Source organism: Pygoscelis adeliae, unplaced genomic scaffold (assembly GCF_000699105.1).
Source record: "Pygoscelis adeliae isolate BGI_AS28 unplaced genomic scaffold, ASM69910v1 Scaffold171, whole genome shotgun sequence".
NCBI classification, from domain to species: Eukaryota; Metazoa; Chordata; class Aves; order Sphenisciformes; family Spheniscidae; genus Pygoscelis; species Pygoscelis adeliae.
Genome location: NW_008824186.1, coordinates 1,136,621 through 1,150,650, shown reverse-complemented (window position 1 = coordinate 1,150,650; position 14,030 = coordinate 1,136,621). Strand labels below are relative to the sequence as shown.

General features: G+C 37.1%; 1 protein-coding gene across 1 annotated transcript; it reads left to right on the top strand.

Annotated features, from left to right (window-relative positions):
- Positions 1–4,752: 4,752 nt before the first annotated feature.
- OLFML1 (olfactomedin-like 1) lies at positions 4,753–11,051 on the top strand. Its single transcript, XM_009334495.1, has 3 exons — positions 4,753–4,878; positions 6,915–7,203; positions 10,273–11,051. Exons 1-3 carry the CDS (start codon positions 4,753–4,755, stop codon positions 11,049–11,051), a joined length of 1,194 nt encoding a protein of 397 aa, XP_009332770.1.
- Positions 11,052–14,030: the final 2,979 nt, after the last annotated feature.

Genomic DNA, 14,030 nt, shown 5'->3' with positions numbered 1-14,030 from the left:
GCACCTGGCTTACTAATAGCTTTCCATTCATGTGTCTATCATTTTGGACCATCTGAACCAGGCTTCCTTCTGGAAGGAATGTTTTATCTCATTCGGAGAGTTAGGAAATGGTGTGTTTCAGAGAAGTTAGGCTTTCAATTCTAAGAACTTGAGAGCCGCCTAGTGGAGGCTTCTGTCTGAATCCCAAAATTCACCGAAGTCTCCTTTTTATCGCAGTGTATTACATCCTTACTGGTATCACTCCCGACACTGTTCTTATAGCTGAACACCACATAAGGACTTCAATTTTATTTCATATGTTTGTCTTTTTTACAGAAATGTTAATCACTCTTTAAGATATAAAACCGAAAGTGGTGTAAAAAAAAAAGGCAGAACTGGAATTAAGTGTTGATTTCCCACTATGACAAAAATATTTTCTAACCTCACAGATCTCAGCATTAGACAACCTCATCAGGTAGTGGCCAGTACTAACAAGGAACTTAATTCTGTAGACCCAAGTCTGAACAAAATTAGAAAATACACAAGAAGACAATGATACACTATATATTATTAATATAAAACATCCTTATGGTTCCTCAGCGCCAAAACCTACCAAATTAGGCAACTGTAAACTAAACAAAATTGCCATCACAAACAAAATCCCATTATTTCAGATAGTTATCTCTTTTCCTCTTGTTTTGCCTATAACACATTTGATTAATGATCATGAGATGCAAAACCACAAGGCACACAGGCACTGATGTATCACTGATGCATCAGGCTGAGTAGCAGTTATTCTAATGCACGTGTGTATAAAGTCAGTAATGTAGAAAGCTGTAAATCAAACTATGTCTCTGATGTTTTCTTTTCATCTATCTATTCTTGCTTTACATGTAGAGGTTAACTAAAGATGAAAAACATCATCAACTCTGTTTTAAGCCAGGCTGATGTATATGTGTATATGTATTACTTAGATCTAAGCAACAGGACTGTGGACTTCCCACTTTTCTCACGGTTGTAATAGCATAGGGCACGGCATTAGGAGAGCATCCGTTGCTCAGTAAAAGCCAAGGAAGAAGTGTGAGGGAGCTTGGGAGTCAGAGATGTTTCCAAAGCTCAGAAAGAAAAATGGCAGGCTGTGTTTACAGAGCACACTGGGAGTCCATTAGAGTCACAGGCACGGGCAGACCCAGTAATGGTCTTGTGTCTATGTGGTTTATGTGTTACAGCTCTGGTGGGACAACAAACATGTCTCATGATTCCTGTGATGGCATGCCGACAAGAAGTGGGACTGGAGGAAAGTCAAAGCACTGAGGAAGACCCGGACAGGAAGCTACGGCAGTGATGTGGAAAAGTTGGAGATCTGCAACAAATCAGAGAGACTCATCTCAGACAAGGCAAGGAAGTGCCTTGAACAGTAATCTTGAGGTCTCCATGGCTGAGGCCCTATCTCATGATAGATAAGATTTCTCCATCATGAGTGTAATGGAGAAATGAGTTTCTGCGAAGAAGTAAACTTACAGTTTACACACATTCCCCTTGACTGTAACAGGGTTTGCAGGTACCATGGAGTGCCACAAATTACTGCGAAGAGCCTGACTTATTGTGGTACTGCTCTGGTTTTACCAACCGAAATGCCAGAAAGAAACCGACTTAAAAAAAAAACCAACAAAACATAGCATGCAATGGTATAAGAGTGAAATAATATCTTAAAGAAATGTAATTTTTTCCCCAAATCTAGTACCCACTCTGAATGGATTTCAACATCACTTTTAAAACACAGAAAACTCCATCCAGCATCTGAAATCAAAACCACAAATGCAGATGAGGAGCTGAAAATGCCTATTTTTTATTTGGAAACCTCAAACAGCTGTCAAAACAGAGACATCAAATGGTAAAAAGGTATAATAAGTGCAGCAAAGAAGCAGCATTGACAAGAAAAGAATACCATCTCACCCAGAGAGAGAAGGACAAGAACAGTGAAAAGGCACTTACATCAACATACTTGTTTCCTTTTAGAGGTTTGTCTGTCAAATCAAGGCAGTAATAGGAAACCGATTCCAGGAGTAGTTCACAATGGAAAAAGTGTTCCTTGAGGTAAGAACAATTTTTCTGCTCTGTTAGCATGTAACATCCTCTGCACTGAGACCAATGTCTTCCCAGGCATCCCAAGCAAACCTGCTTTAAATCACTATCATAAATATATACATATATTTATTTATTACATATACAGCTACTATGTAGCTGGAAAAAAAAAACATATATATGTATGTATCTAGGCAGAACAGAACTGGAAAATATATAACAACTAATGAAAAAAAAAAAAGCTCAGTTCTTAACCAGATGCTATAGCATGCCCTCCCAGAATACTACATCTGACATGGACCATCATCGCTATTTACCATGACATTATGGTTTAATAAGCATGGGAATGCCTCATTAAGAGAAATCCTTGGAAGCTTCTGGTCTTTCAGCTGCTGGTAATTCTGAGAAATGATGGAGCAACACTACAAAATCCAGTTTCTTATACAGCATACTTAAGCTTATATAGGATGTTTAGCAGTTCAAGATGTTTTGCTTTGTAGATAATTTGCCCTTGTTTTACGATGAAGGAAAGAAATTATATATCTATATCCTGACTTTTAAGTATGCTTTCTTGATAGTAAGTTTGTAATATTTTGCTTAGGGTATTTTATTTGCTTAGGTGGTCTGGATTCAAACAGAAATAAGGTTGCTCTGAAACTGATAAATAGTAGTGTCCATCTAGTGAAGTCTGGAGAATTGTCTGTGATTATCAAAAATTCAGACACAACCTATAATACCCCTTCTAAGGAAAAACTTTCAGTATGAATTCTGCTATGACTGATGCTCTGACATAATCCAATAAAATTCTCCAAAGAGGCTACTGCCTTATTTTAGAGGGCAACCCAGACTACAGACTGCAACGAAAAAAGAATATTAAAAGTTATAAAGTTAAGTTGCTACTTCAGATTACCTTAAAATAGGACTTGCAGTCATAACTTGAGTCAAGGATGTTCCAAACTGCAGGCAAACCATGATAGATTTTGTTTTACACATCTGTATGATTTCTCCCTCCATTAAATGAAGAAATTAACCCATTGAATCCCATAGTCTTCATTTCCTGATCATTACCTTAGATTATTGTGATAGACATACTAAACTCGGAGAACAACTCTGAAGGATTCCAGGTTCCTCTAGAAGGTTAGAAAAGAGATCATTTTTCTGTGTTCTTCCCCAGTGTTGAAGCTGATTATTTTGTGGAAAAGAAAGCAGTGCAGTTTGTCAAGATGTTCCATAGGACATAATCAGGGAAGACTGTACACTTCCTAGGGTGTCTATTCTCAGTGCATCATCTTTCAAGGATCCAAGCTGGCAAGCTTTCCATTCTCTCAGGCAGGAGTTCTGGACTAAAGTGAAATGACACTGGAGTGGAGAACCAAGTATTAGCCTCTCTGTGCATCACTGACTTTGCCTGTAAATAGAAACTGGCAAATTGTTTACACCTCTTAGGATAAAGCAACATTAAAAGAAAAAATACTTAACCTGTGCACCTCTGAAATTTGCCTGTAAAGTACACACAATGGTACCTCACAACAATCAAGCAAATGGAGGTAAAAATCTGCCTGCTGTGACACATTTTCATGAATTTTGTCACAAGTCACATGCTTACACAGAAGGCAGTCAGAAAGGAAAGGAAAGCTGTGTAAATGTGAGAAAAAAACCGTAGAGAAAGAAAAATGGAAAAAAAAAAAGTGAAGAGGTAGAGAATGCTGAGAAACAGAGACATCCAGTTTGGCTTCAGATACAAAGGGAGATTTCTAACACCCTAACACATGGTTACCTAGCGAATACAATGTTAGCATAGCCATGTATATTTCCAGACAAAGCATTCAGTCATGGAAATTATGAAAAAGAATAAATAAAAATTGCCTCAAATGCAATAGACTCATGTAAATCAAATATTATTAATTTTTAAGTCATCCTAAGTAGAATTATTACTCTGAAAGAAGAGACCTATCAAGGACTCCATTAAATTGACACAGAACTGTGTTAAGGATATTGATTTTAGCTGAAAAAGTACTGGCAAGAGAAGAGAGGAAGGGGAAGGAAAAAGATTTTTTTTACATAATTTTATCTATGGTTTTCAGTCCTACTGTAAATAGGCTGAATAGTGGAAGTGAAAACAATTACTTTAGATTGTTTTACAGTAACAACTGTGGTGGCTGAAGTAGCTACAGACATGCATCAGGTCTTCCTGCGGAAGAACGACCAGTGCTCCACTTTGAATCTATGCTGACTCACACCAAGTACATACTGCACAGTGTTGGTCACACGGGAAAGCAGATGGGAGGAGAAAGGAGGGAAGAGAAATTATTTTTATTTGTATTTAATGAAATTTGGCCTACAGGCTTTATGTGACTCAGTACTGAACATCTGGGATTGATCACAGGATCACAAACTGGAAAGCAGTCATCTGGCTTCTAGAAATAGACACATTCAGTTCCTCTTCCACAACTTTATTTTTTTAATGATAAACTGCAACAGCCATTTTAAGTCTTTTTAATACTTGCAGCCTCAGTATTTCTAACTTTTTAGTAATTTTTAGTATTATTTTTTCACATCGCGGCATCAGACAATTGTTAAATTTCATTTAATCCTGGACTGGCAGTAGTGTTTGGGATTGCCCTCCGCATGCACACACACACATACAATTAATTCACTACTCTTTTTGCTTCAAAATTTTATGCAACAATGGTAGTCCTGCAACTCCGATTTTTATTAGTTCCATTCCTCACAAGCGTCATGGGAGCGGCGCAATATATGATGCAAGATGCAGCACTGATGAACTACATTGACCGGCGTTTCCTATCTTTAGAGGTATGTGCTATCTGTATCCTTCTGTAATACTGCCTAACTGCAAAGAGGTTTGAAAATGTATGAATGTTCTTCTATGTGTGTGAACACAGAACAGTTTGTATGCTAAACAACATCCGGAAGATAAATTTCCAGCTTTTTCAAATAAATAAGTAAAATTGTAGCTAAACCTTTAAGTATAACGATTCCTAATTACCACATCAATATTTATTGCAGGATATAATTTCATAATGTTATATTTTTATTCTGTTATCACTTGCATTTCTTACGACATCAGGGAATTTAGCTAAATATGCAAATGTTTATAGTACTGTCAGTCCATGCTAGGGAACAGTATAACCACATTGTCACCAGCAGAAGTGCTGTCAGGTATTAACAAGGAGATAGAAATTTATCAGGTATTTTTCCTATGTACAGATGAACCTATCTGGAAGAGTAGCTCAAGACACATTTGTGTAAACTAGCAGTGTATCTGCACTTTAACTAGTAGTTGAAATAATCCCCTTACAGCTGGGAGATTGAAATAGGTATTTGCTTTCAATTAATTATATAAAAGTACCAGTACCTGCTTCTTTCTCTGCAGTAAAAAACAACCAGTACTGCAAAATACCTTTTCAGTATTGGCATGCTGTAATCATAGATAGTTTATCTTAAATCATTAACATGTCCTTGGCTCCCGACTTGCATTGGCAGACTTTTCAAGAAGCTTTAACTTGCCTGATCTCGCATTCCCTTTTTGTACAAAGCTCTCACTGGTCTTAACTTCACAACACAGGAAGAACTGAAGGATTAGCCTGGTATTCTGTTCCCATTGTGTAGACTGAGATTTAAATTTTCTTAACCACTACAGGAATAACTTCAAGTGGTAATTTCCGTTCATTTGGCACACATTAAAAATGATGCAATTCCACCTGTGGAATCTGTTGCAAGGGGCACCAGAGAACAGGAAAAAGGATGAGGCAGATATTGAAGAGAACACTTGAAAACATTTAAAATAAAGTTTTTGTAGAAAGTAATTAAACAGCTTCCTGGGGACTTACGGTCATGTACAAATGACGGGGGGGGAGGGCACACAAAAACCACGCCTCGCAAAACAAACCACCAAACCACCACCACCACCAAGTTTACATGGAATACATACATACTGCACTAATCATTCAGTGAACTCAGACATTTCCTAGTCAAACACCACCTTAAAACAAAACACCTGAAATCTGTGATAAAGCACCAAATCCGAACACTCAACCTGGCAGTTAGATCTACTACGATTGTGTGTTTGGGCTTAAACATTGGCTTGATTTCCTCATCTTCCCAAAGTGGCAGTTGGGCTTCTATTTTCAGGCCACCTATGATCTTTATAGAAGCGGCTACATTACAACAGAGAAATAGCTTTCCTCACTTTTAAAAATGTTGATAATTTGAATCTAGGTATAAAGAAACTTCTGTTCTTTTTTTAAATACAGCAAACAATTTGACAAAAAAAAAACCAAAAACAAAAAACCCCAACCTTCTCAAACATAGAGATGTCAGTATTTCCATTTTCCATTTTAAATGGATGAAAAATAGCCACACTAGATACTGTCTCGGTCAGAAGAGGTGTATTTATTTGAAATGTTCACATTTGCAGATTTCCTGCAGAAAACTTTTTGAGACTGTTTCACCAGTGGCCCTACAGGAGGAGTTCTGAAACGTGTCTGGAAAGCAAATAATCAGGGATCATATGCCCTTAAGTATCTCTGGCTATTTCTACCAGAGCACTTTTCCCTCTTTAGGCAGCAAAACAAAGTATCTGGTTGTCAGTAATCATATCAAGAAAAAAAATGTGTATTTTTGTCCAGAACTGTGAATGCTAGTGCCAGTCTAATATGTCCTCTTCATGTAGATATACAGCAACAGACCATCAGTTCGAAATAGATGGGGGGCAGGGGGACTGGAAAGGAGAGAATAGCACCGTTTTTAAAGTAATCATGAATGAGGTTGTAATCTATACAGACTATACATGTATATCCATGTATTTTCTTCCTGTGTTCTAAATCAAGAAGAGGCTGGAAAAATGCAACCAAGACATACTGGATTACGTGGAAGAATTCCGAGACTTTTCAAAGATGGTACTGTCACGCCTGGCAGGACTGAACAATTATAAGGCTGAGGTTAAAAGTGAAGTAGACAATTTGCTAACAAGAATTGAACGTGCACAAAGGGACATTGACTATTTTGGATCTGTCACAGATTCTAATACATGTATAGAAGTACATGAAGACCTGGTGAAACAGCAGCTATTTGAAGAAGCAGAAGAAAAAAAGAAACTTAAACTCATGCTTAATGCAAGTAAGAACAGTTTACTTCTCAGAACTTTGATCTGAACGAGACAGTCCCCTAGCCAATGCATGTATGCTGGTATAAGGGTAACAGATTTTCACAAGTTATGTGAATACCACAGATAATTGCATGGGGTTTTGGCTGTGTAAATACTAGATTTTAAAAAAAAAAAAAAAAGATTCTTTGGAAGCTGCTTTTTATTATAAAGTAATGTAAAAAGCCTCTGAAGGTATGCTTTTGCAAAGTCCCAGAAAAAATGCCACTGCATTTCAGAGTATTGTACCTATGCCAAGGAATTAATGGCAGTCTTTGTTTTTTGGAGTGGGCAGGGGTCAAAACCTCAACTCAAAAGTGAACTCACGAGTTAGTAAAAAGACTTAATTCGCTTCTACAGTTTGCATCTGTTTTACTGTCCTCCTCTGTCATTCTTTCTCTCCCTCTCACCTCCATGTACTTTACCAAGAGAGCACACTGGCTTAGCTGCAAGCAAAGCTTAGTTCTGATTTGAAAATTAAGTGTTAAGGTACCTACTATGAAGAATATATACACAATCTATACTTTTTTTAAACAAATTAAGTTTTATAATTATAAGTACCTTTACCTTAAGAAAGTTGAGTTATAGATGTAAATTACATATTGTAGACGTATTTGAAGTAGTCTGTTTCATTTTCATTCAAAAGTTGTAAGAAATGAAAAATAAACAATATAAACTGCCATTTTTAAAAAAGCTAGGTGAAAGATCTTTAGCATGATCAATTATACAATTCCACTAACTTCAGAATTAACTGATTTAATTTTACAAATAAGTTTACAATTTTTTCCTTGAACATTTCCAGCAACAGAGTATTAAGGCAGATGGTAACAGAAGCAGTCACCTATTCTGCTTCTAAGCTCTAATCCTACACCACAATTGAGTGCTCTAAATATCAAGATTTCTTTTCTCCATATGTAGATTTTTTTGAACACTAGGCATTTTTTTGAGAGGCAGAAAAATTTAGGGATTTTTAAACTGACTGTGGTAAGGACACTGAAAATTATATCTTTCTGAGAGTTTCAGAGGGGAAAAATTACTTTCCATTTTCCCTTGTTGGAAATTATTACTTTTAATTTTATTGCAGCAGTTCACAGCAACTTTACTTTTGTCAGTACTAGTCAGATCCTTGTCCCATTGAACTCGATGGCAAAACTAGTCCCTGTGTACATTTTACAGCACTTAGAAAAAGTAGCAAGACCCTCAACTCTAGCAAACAGCAGCTCTGCTTCTACGCTATCATATATTAACCGGAAGTTCTGATTATTCTTGCTGAGTTGCTCCAAAACTCTAGCAAAAAAATGTTTTTTTTAAGTCCAACCTTGTTACTGGATTTGATTCAAGTTCACGCAGACTTGAAAATAACAAGCAGAAACGCTGTTTTTACATGCAGTAGTTGATACCTCATCCTGCTTTGGGTGGGAAACGGGAAATTATCTTCTGCACAATTTGGGGTATGATAAGAAACAGTGGGCTTTGAAAGTATCATTGTGGAGAACGTGGAAAAATTTTGGTAAACTTTTTGCTCACTGTTTCAGTTTCTCGGTCTTCCTGCAAGCTGTTAGGAAAGCCAAGGAGAGTTTAAAATCTTCTCTCAAGAAGAGAGACACTATTCATAGATTTCAGATAGTAATCTGGTTATTTCTCCTGCAGAGGAAGATGTTGCTAAGGCTGGCTAGGTATTTTGACTCAATAGTTTTAAGTTTTTAGAATCTATCTAATCAATAAATGTTAGTTTTGGGAAAGCTATTGTGGCTTGCTCAGGGAAGGTGCATCCAGAGTGAGGACTTCCAACAAAAAAATCCATGCTGCAGCAGCAATATCCAAATGCTTTGGTTAAATGGTATCAGTACACACAAATGACATAAAGGTTGCTTTCTACAGGCAACTGGAATCTTGCCACTGACTTCAATAGGTTCACATCAGGCCAAATAGGGAGGCTGGTTTTGCTTTCTCCATTTTATCTACTGCCAGAACTTCCTGCCTTAGGGCTTTGTTTGTTCTGTTTACTAAAATGGCTGCACTTCACTAAAGGCAATTCTTTAAACTTCAAACAGTGTATCTTGTAATTTATGAGTGCCTTTGATAAACAAGCTTGTTAGTATGCTTTGCAGTAGAGTTTTTCCTGGAAGGGATGGTACTTGATAAAGATCTTAGCGTCTAAATGCCCGAGTCTTCACAAGCTTGGTAGTTTTTGGTCTTAAACATCTGTGCAAAGTGCATACAAAATGTAATGAAGCCAAAACTATGACTCACTCTCTGCTGGTGCCAATTTTATCCCTACAGTGAGGTAAACAACTATGTAATTCCACCAGCCATACTTCTTGCATAAGAATTGATAACACAGACATCATACCAGTTCATTTAAAGACCACCTTAATCTATGGGCATTCCCGATTTTGTGATCCATATATTTGTTCTAGTTCCTTTGTGCTGCAAGTGTTGGGAAGGGAAATCAGAAGATAACCCAGGGTTTTGGCTTTCTGTTATGATGATCCATTTTTATTTGTCTTCATATTATAAATGCAAAAAAAAGAGGCTAACAGAGGATAAGAGAATTCCTGAAACAAAAATACTATACACATGGCACATCAGGAAAATGGATTTTAATTTGTATGCCTTCAGTAAGAAATAAATTTGATTATTTTACTGTGTTGATCTAAAACAGAAGTCACTTCTCTGAAGTAAAAATGACAGCCCTGTAAAAGAACTGACAAGAATAATCAGAGAATCACTAACTGTGCTCTCGGTCTCCTCTCAGGTACACAAATAGAATCCCTTTTGGATAACACTGGTCTAATAGAGCAGAAAACAACACACTATGTGTAGCTGAAGATATGCAGTTTCCTTAGCATGAGATGCTGAATATGTCACATAAAATTAGCTTCAACACTACTTACCATAGCCACGCTGCTGATACCTTTACTGATATATCGAGCCTGGCCTTATAGTTGGATTAAAAGGAAACTAAGTAATTCAAAGAAAGGAAACTAGAAAATTCACAGATACTCTAATTTTTTTTTTTGTCTTTGCGTGTTTCCTTGCAGGTTGTGACCACATGCTTGCAGGTATTAAATCCCTGAAGATAGTTAAGAAGACTGGAGATAAGCATGGCTGTTGGATGAAAGATCCTGGCAAAAAGCATACAAAGATTTATTTATTAAATGGTTCTGTAAATAATGTTATTTTGGAATTTGCAAATATCATGACATTCATGGAAAGCAATCATACACTAAAAGCTCGCAGAGTCACCTTGCCATTTGCCTGGGAAGGAACTGGCCACGTCATATATCAGGGTTTCCTGTTCTATCACAGATATGGCTCCTTAAATGAGATAATTAAATTTAATATCCAGAAAAGAAATATAATTGACCAAATGCTACTGCCAGGGGCTGGAAGGATTCCTGCCTATCAGCTTTCTCCATCTACAAAAATAGATCTTGCCATTGATGAGCAAGGGCTCTGGGCAATCCATGCAGAACCAGAGACTGGAGGAAACATTGTCATTACTAAAATCAACCACATAACCATGGCAGTAGAGCACACTTGGGACACATCATGCAATAGCAAGGATGCTGAAGCAGCTTTCATGGCATGCAACACACTCTATGTTGTGTACAACTTTCCTAGTGGAGGCACCTCTCGCATACAATGTGTTTATGATGTTTTGGATGCTGTAAATACTTATGAAATCCCAGTATTGCATTTTCCAAAACGTCAGGGTAGTCATTCCACTATACATTACAATCCTAAAGAAAAGCAACTCTTTGCCTGGGGTGATGGATCTCAGATCATTTACAAGCTTCACACAAAGCAAAAAGTTTAGAATCTTCAGCAACTTTTCAAATACACTTAAAAGCTAGCAGTCCCATGTCAACGTGGTCATTAAAGTGTATTAAAATTACATTGCTCCCATCTGTTACAACTTTACAATCCATTTTACATAAATTTAGGCTTACATACCCCAGTGACCTTAAACTAATGTCCAATTAAGAATATGTAAAGACGCCATTAATATGAATTACATGATGACTAAATACCACACATGGAGAACACACACACACAAATTAGTCTTATCAAGACTAAGGTTAATTAAAAAAAATAAGAATCTCTCTCTGACATGTTCTTTTCCTATCAAAACTATGTATTCTGCTTCAGTGCCATGGAAATCAAATCAGAAATCCTTCCTGTCCAATATATATTACCTGATAACCTTCACTACCCTGAAGCTCACTGTAGGAAGCCTTCCTGTAAGCACTATAAAATAACATGCTTCCAGAGAAATTATCTGTAAAGTTTTAACAGGAGAGGTTTATTATATCACAAAGCATAAGAGTATACATCCTCACAAACATGGTTTATTTTTAACATATCGTTCTTGTACATTACACCAAGGCTAATCCTAATCATTGAACTTCTAGACTATTTCCACAAAATTTCCACATTTTTATTATCCATATAGCTGTACAGTCCACTTTTGATCTTGCTAATACATTAGCTACAGCTAAATATTCACTTTTATCAGCTTCAATTTGCCACCTTTCAATTTTTTTCAGTGTCACTGCTTGTGTGTTCCTACATGATCTGTTCTGTACCGTACACTATTTTTAAATGTTTCACATATCACTCTCTAATTGTTTCCTTTCTTATTAGTCCTCTTTCAGCATCTGGTTGTGAGGCGTTTTCTCAATACTTCAAATCACTTCCATTGCTCATAGCGGAATTTTTCTTATCCTATCCTCTGACTCCAGCAAAATACCTGTACAGAAAAGGTGGCCGTGATGAGCACAATAGTGCAAGTGAGGGCATGCCACTGGTCAGCCCTGGTTTTTGTGAGTAACAGATAAACTCTAGGTAAATACAAACACATTTTCATTTCAAAAATAATATTAAAAAAAACCAAACAAACCCTAGACTTTTACTTGTGAAATACAGGTACTAGCTGTAGGTTTTGGATTTTAATGACAGCTGCATTTCTGTTTAATAACCAAAAAAAAAAAAAACCCACAAAAAATGATGCTTGAAAAGCAATCCACAGTTGTTTCTACAGAAAGCCCATTTTGTTCTTTACACTGAAAGAGCTGTTGTTCTGTTTAAAAATAGCTTCAACAGAACAGCCAAACATCAGGGAATGATTTTGAAAAGGAGTTCCAGAATACAACTAAGAGTGTATGGACTGCTGAGTTGCAACACAACAGTGCTACTCTGCTTTTAGCAAAAGAAACCATATCATTCTAAGCAGCCTTAATGACTATAGCATTACTTCTGTGTTACAGAAGCCATAGGAAGCACAGTTAAAGACATTCTCAGGCTGAAAGTAAGGTGCGCTGGCACTGATTTCCTGTGTGACCATGGGTCAAAGGCAGATTCAACTATTTGGCCTTTTATCCCTCATCTGTAAAATTACAAACACAGAAATACAAAATGGTATTAGCCACCTTTGGAATGCTTTGAGATCTTTTACTGCAGAAGGATGTGTAATTTTCTTTACTTAACAAATAAAGGCTTTTGATGTAAATATGGATTGAGTCTGCTCTTTAGAAAAGGCATTCTTGGAATATGTAATGCACCACACAATTACACAACAGAGAAAGCCTACATTATTATGCCATGTAGAGATTTCAATAAGCAATCCTCAAAAGTTCAGGCAGGGTCCTCTCTGAACCTTGCTGCCTTGGAAATCCAAGCTTCGTAATGAATTAAAGGTACTGCCTAGTTTTGATAAAAGGAGAACGTTTTGTATGGATGAGCTTCACTAGATTATTTCATATTGTACAAAATGCAAAAGAAATGACAACAAGAAAATAGAATAATAAAGTTTTCACAAATCTCAAAATTGAGGTTCAGTTACAAGGAGGGGCAAATTTTCAAGCCTTCTAGTTTCAAAAATGTGTATGAACAATCAAACAATTTGAAGAGCTGGAATTCCCAGATGTTAATCCTGATACTGATTTGTTGGAAAACTATTTATGTACAATCAAAAGAGAATAAGGATAGAAGGAGGCATCGTTATTATTCTTTAAAGACTTTAATCACAGGGACTCCACAACTTTCCCAGGGAATTTACTCCATCAATTCACAAGCCAGACACTGTAACATTTTTCTAAAGCATAACTTCAGTTTTCCTTGCTGCAATGCAACGCCATTGATTTTTGTCCTGTCCAGCATAAGAATGTAAGAGTAGCCTTATTTAATCAACCAGAGAGTTATCCAACCCAATAGCCAATCTTAAAGAGGTACCAAGAAAGACTACATATGGAAGAGCATAAGACCAGTGCAAACATGTATCTCTCCCTTTACTGATTCATGCCAGAGGCACTGTCTTTCTGCTCAGTATTGCTGAAGACTTTTCTTTCATGAATTGCATAGAATCATAGATTGTTTTGTGTTGGAAGGGACCTTTAAAGGTCATCTAGTCCAACCCCCCTGCCGTGGGCAGGGACATCTTCAACTAGAGCAGGTTGCTCAGAGCCCCGTCCAACCTGACCTTGAATGTTTCTAGGGATGGGGCATCTACAACCACCTCTCTGGGCAACCTGTGCCAGTGTTTCACCACCCTCAGCATCAAAAATTTCTTCCTTCTATCTAGTCTGAATCTACCCTCTTTTAGTTTAAAACCATTACCCCTTGTCCTTTTGCTACAGGCCCTATTAAAGAGTCTGTCCCCATCTTTCTTATAAGTGCCCATTAAGTATTGAAAGGCCACAATAAGGTCTCCCCAGAGCCTTCTCTTCTCTAAGCTGAACAACCCCAACTCTCTCAGCCTTTCTTCATAGGAGAGGTGTTCCATCCCCCTGATCATTTT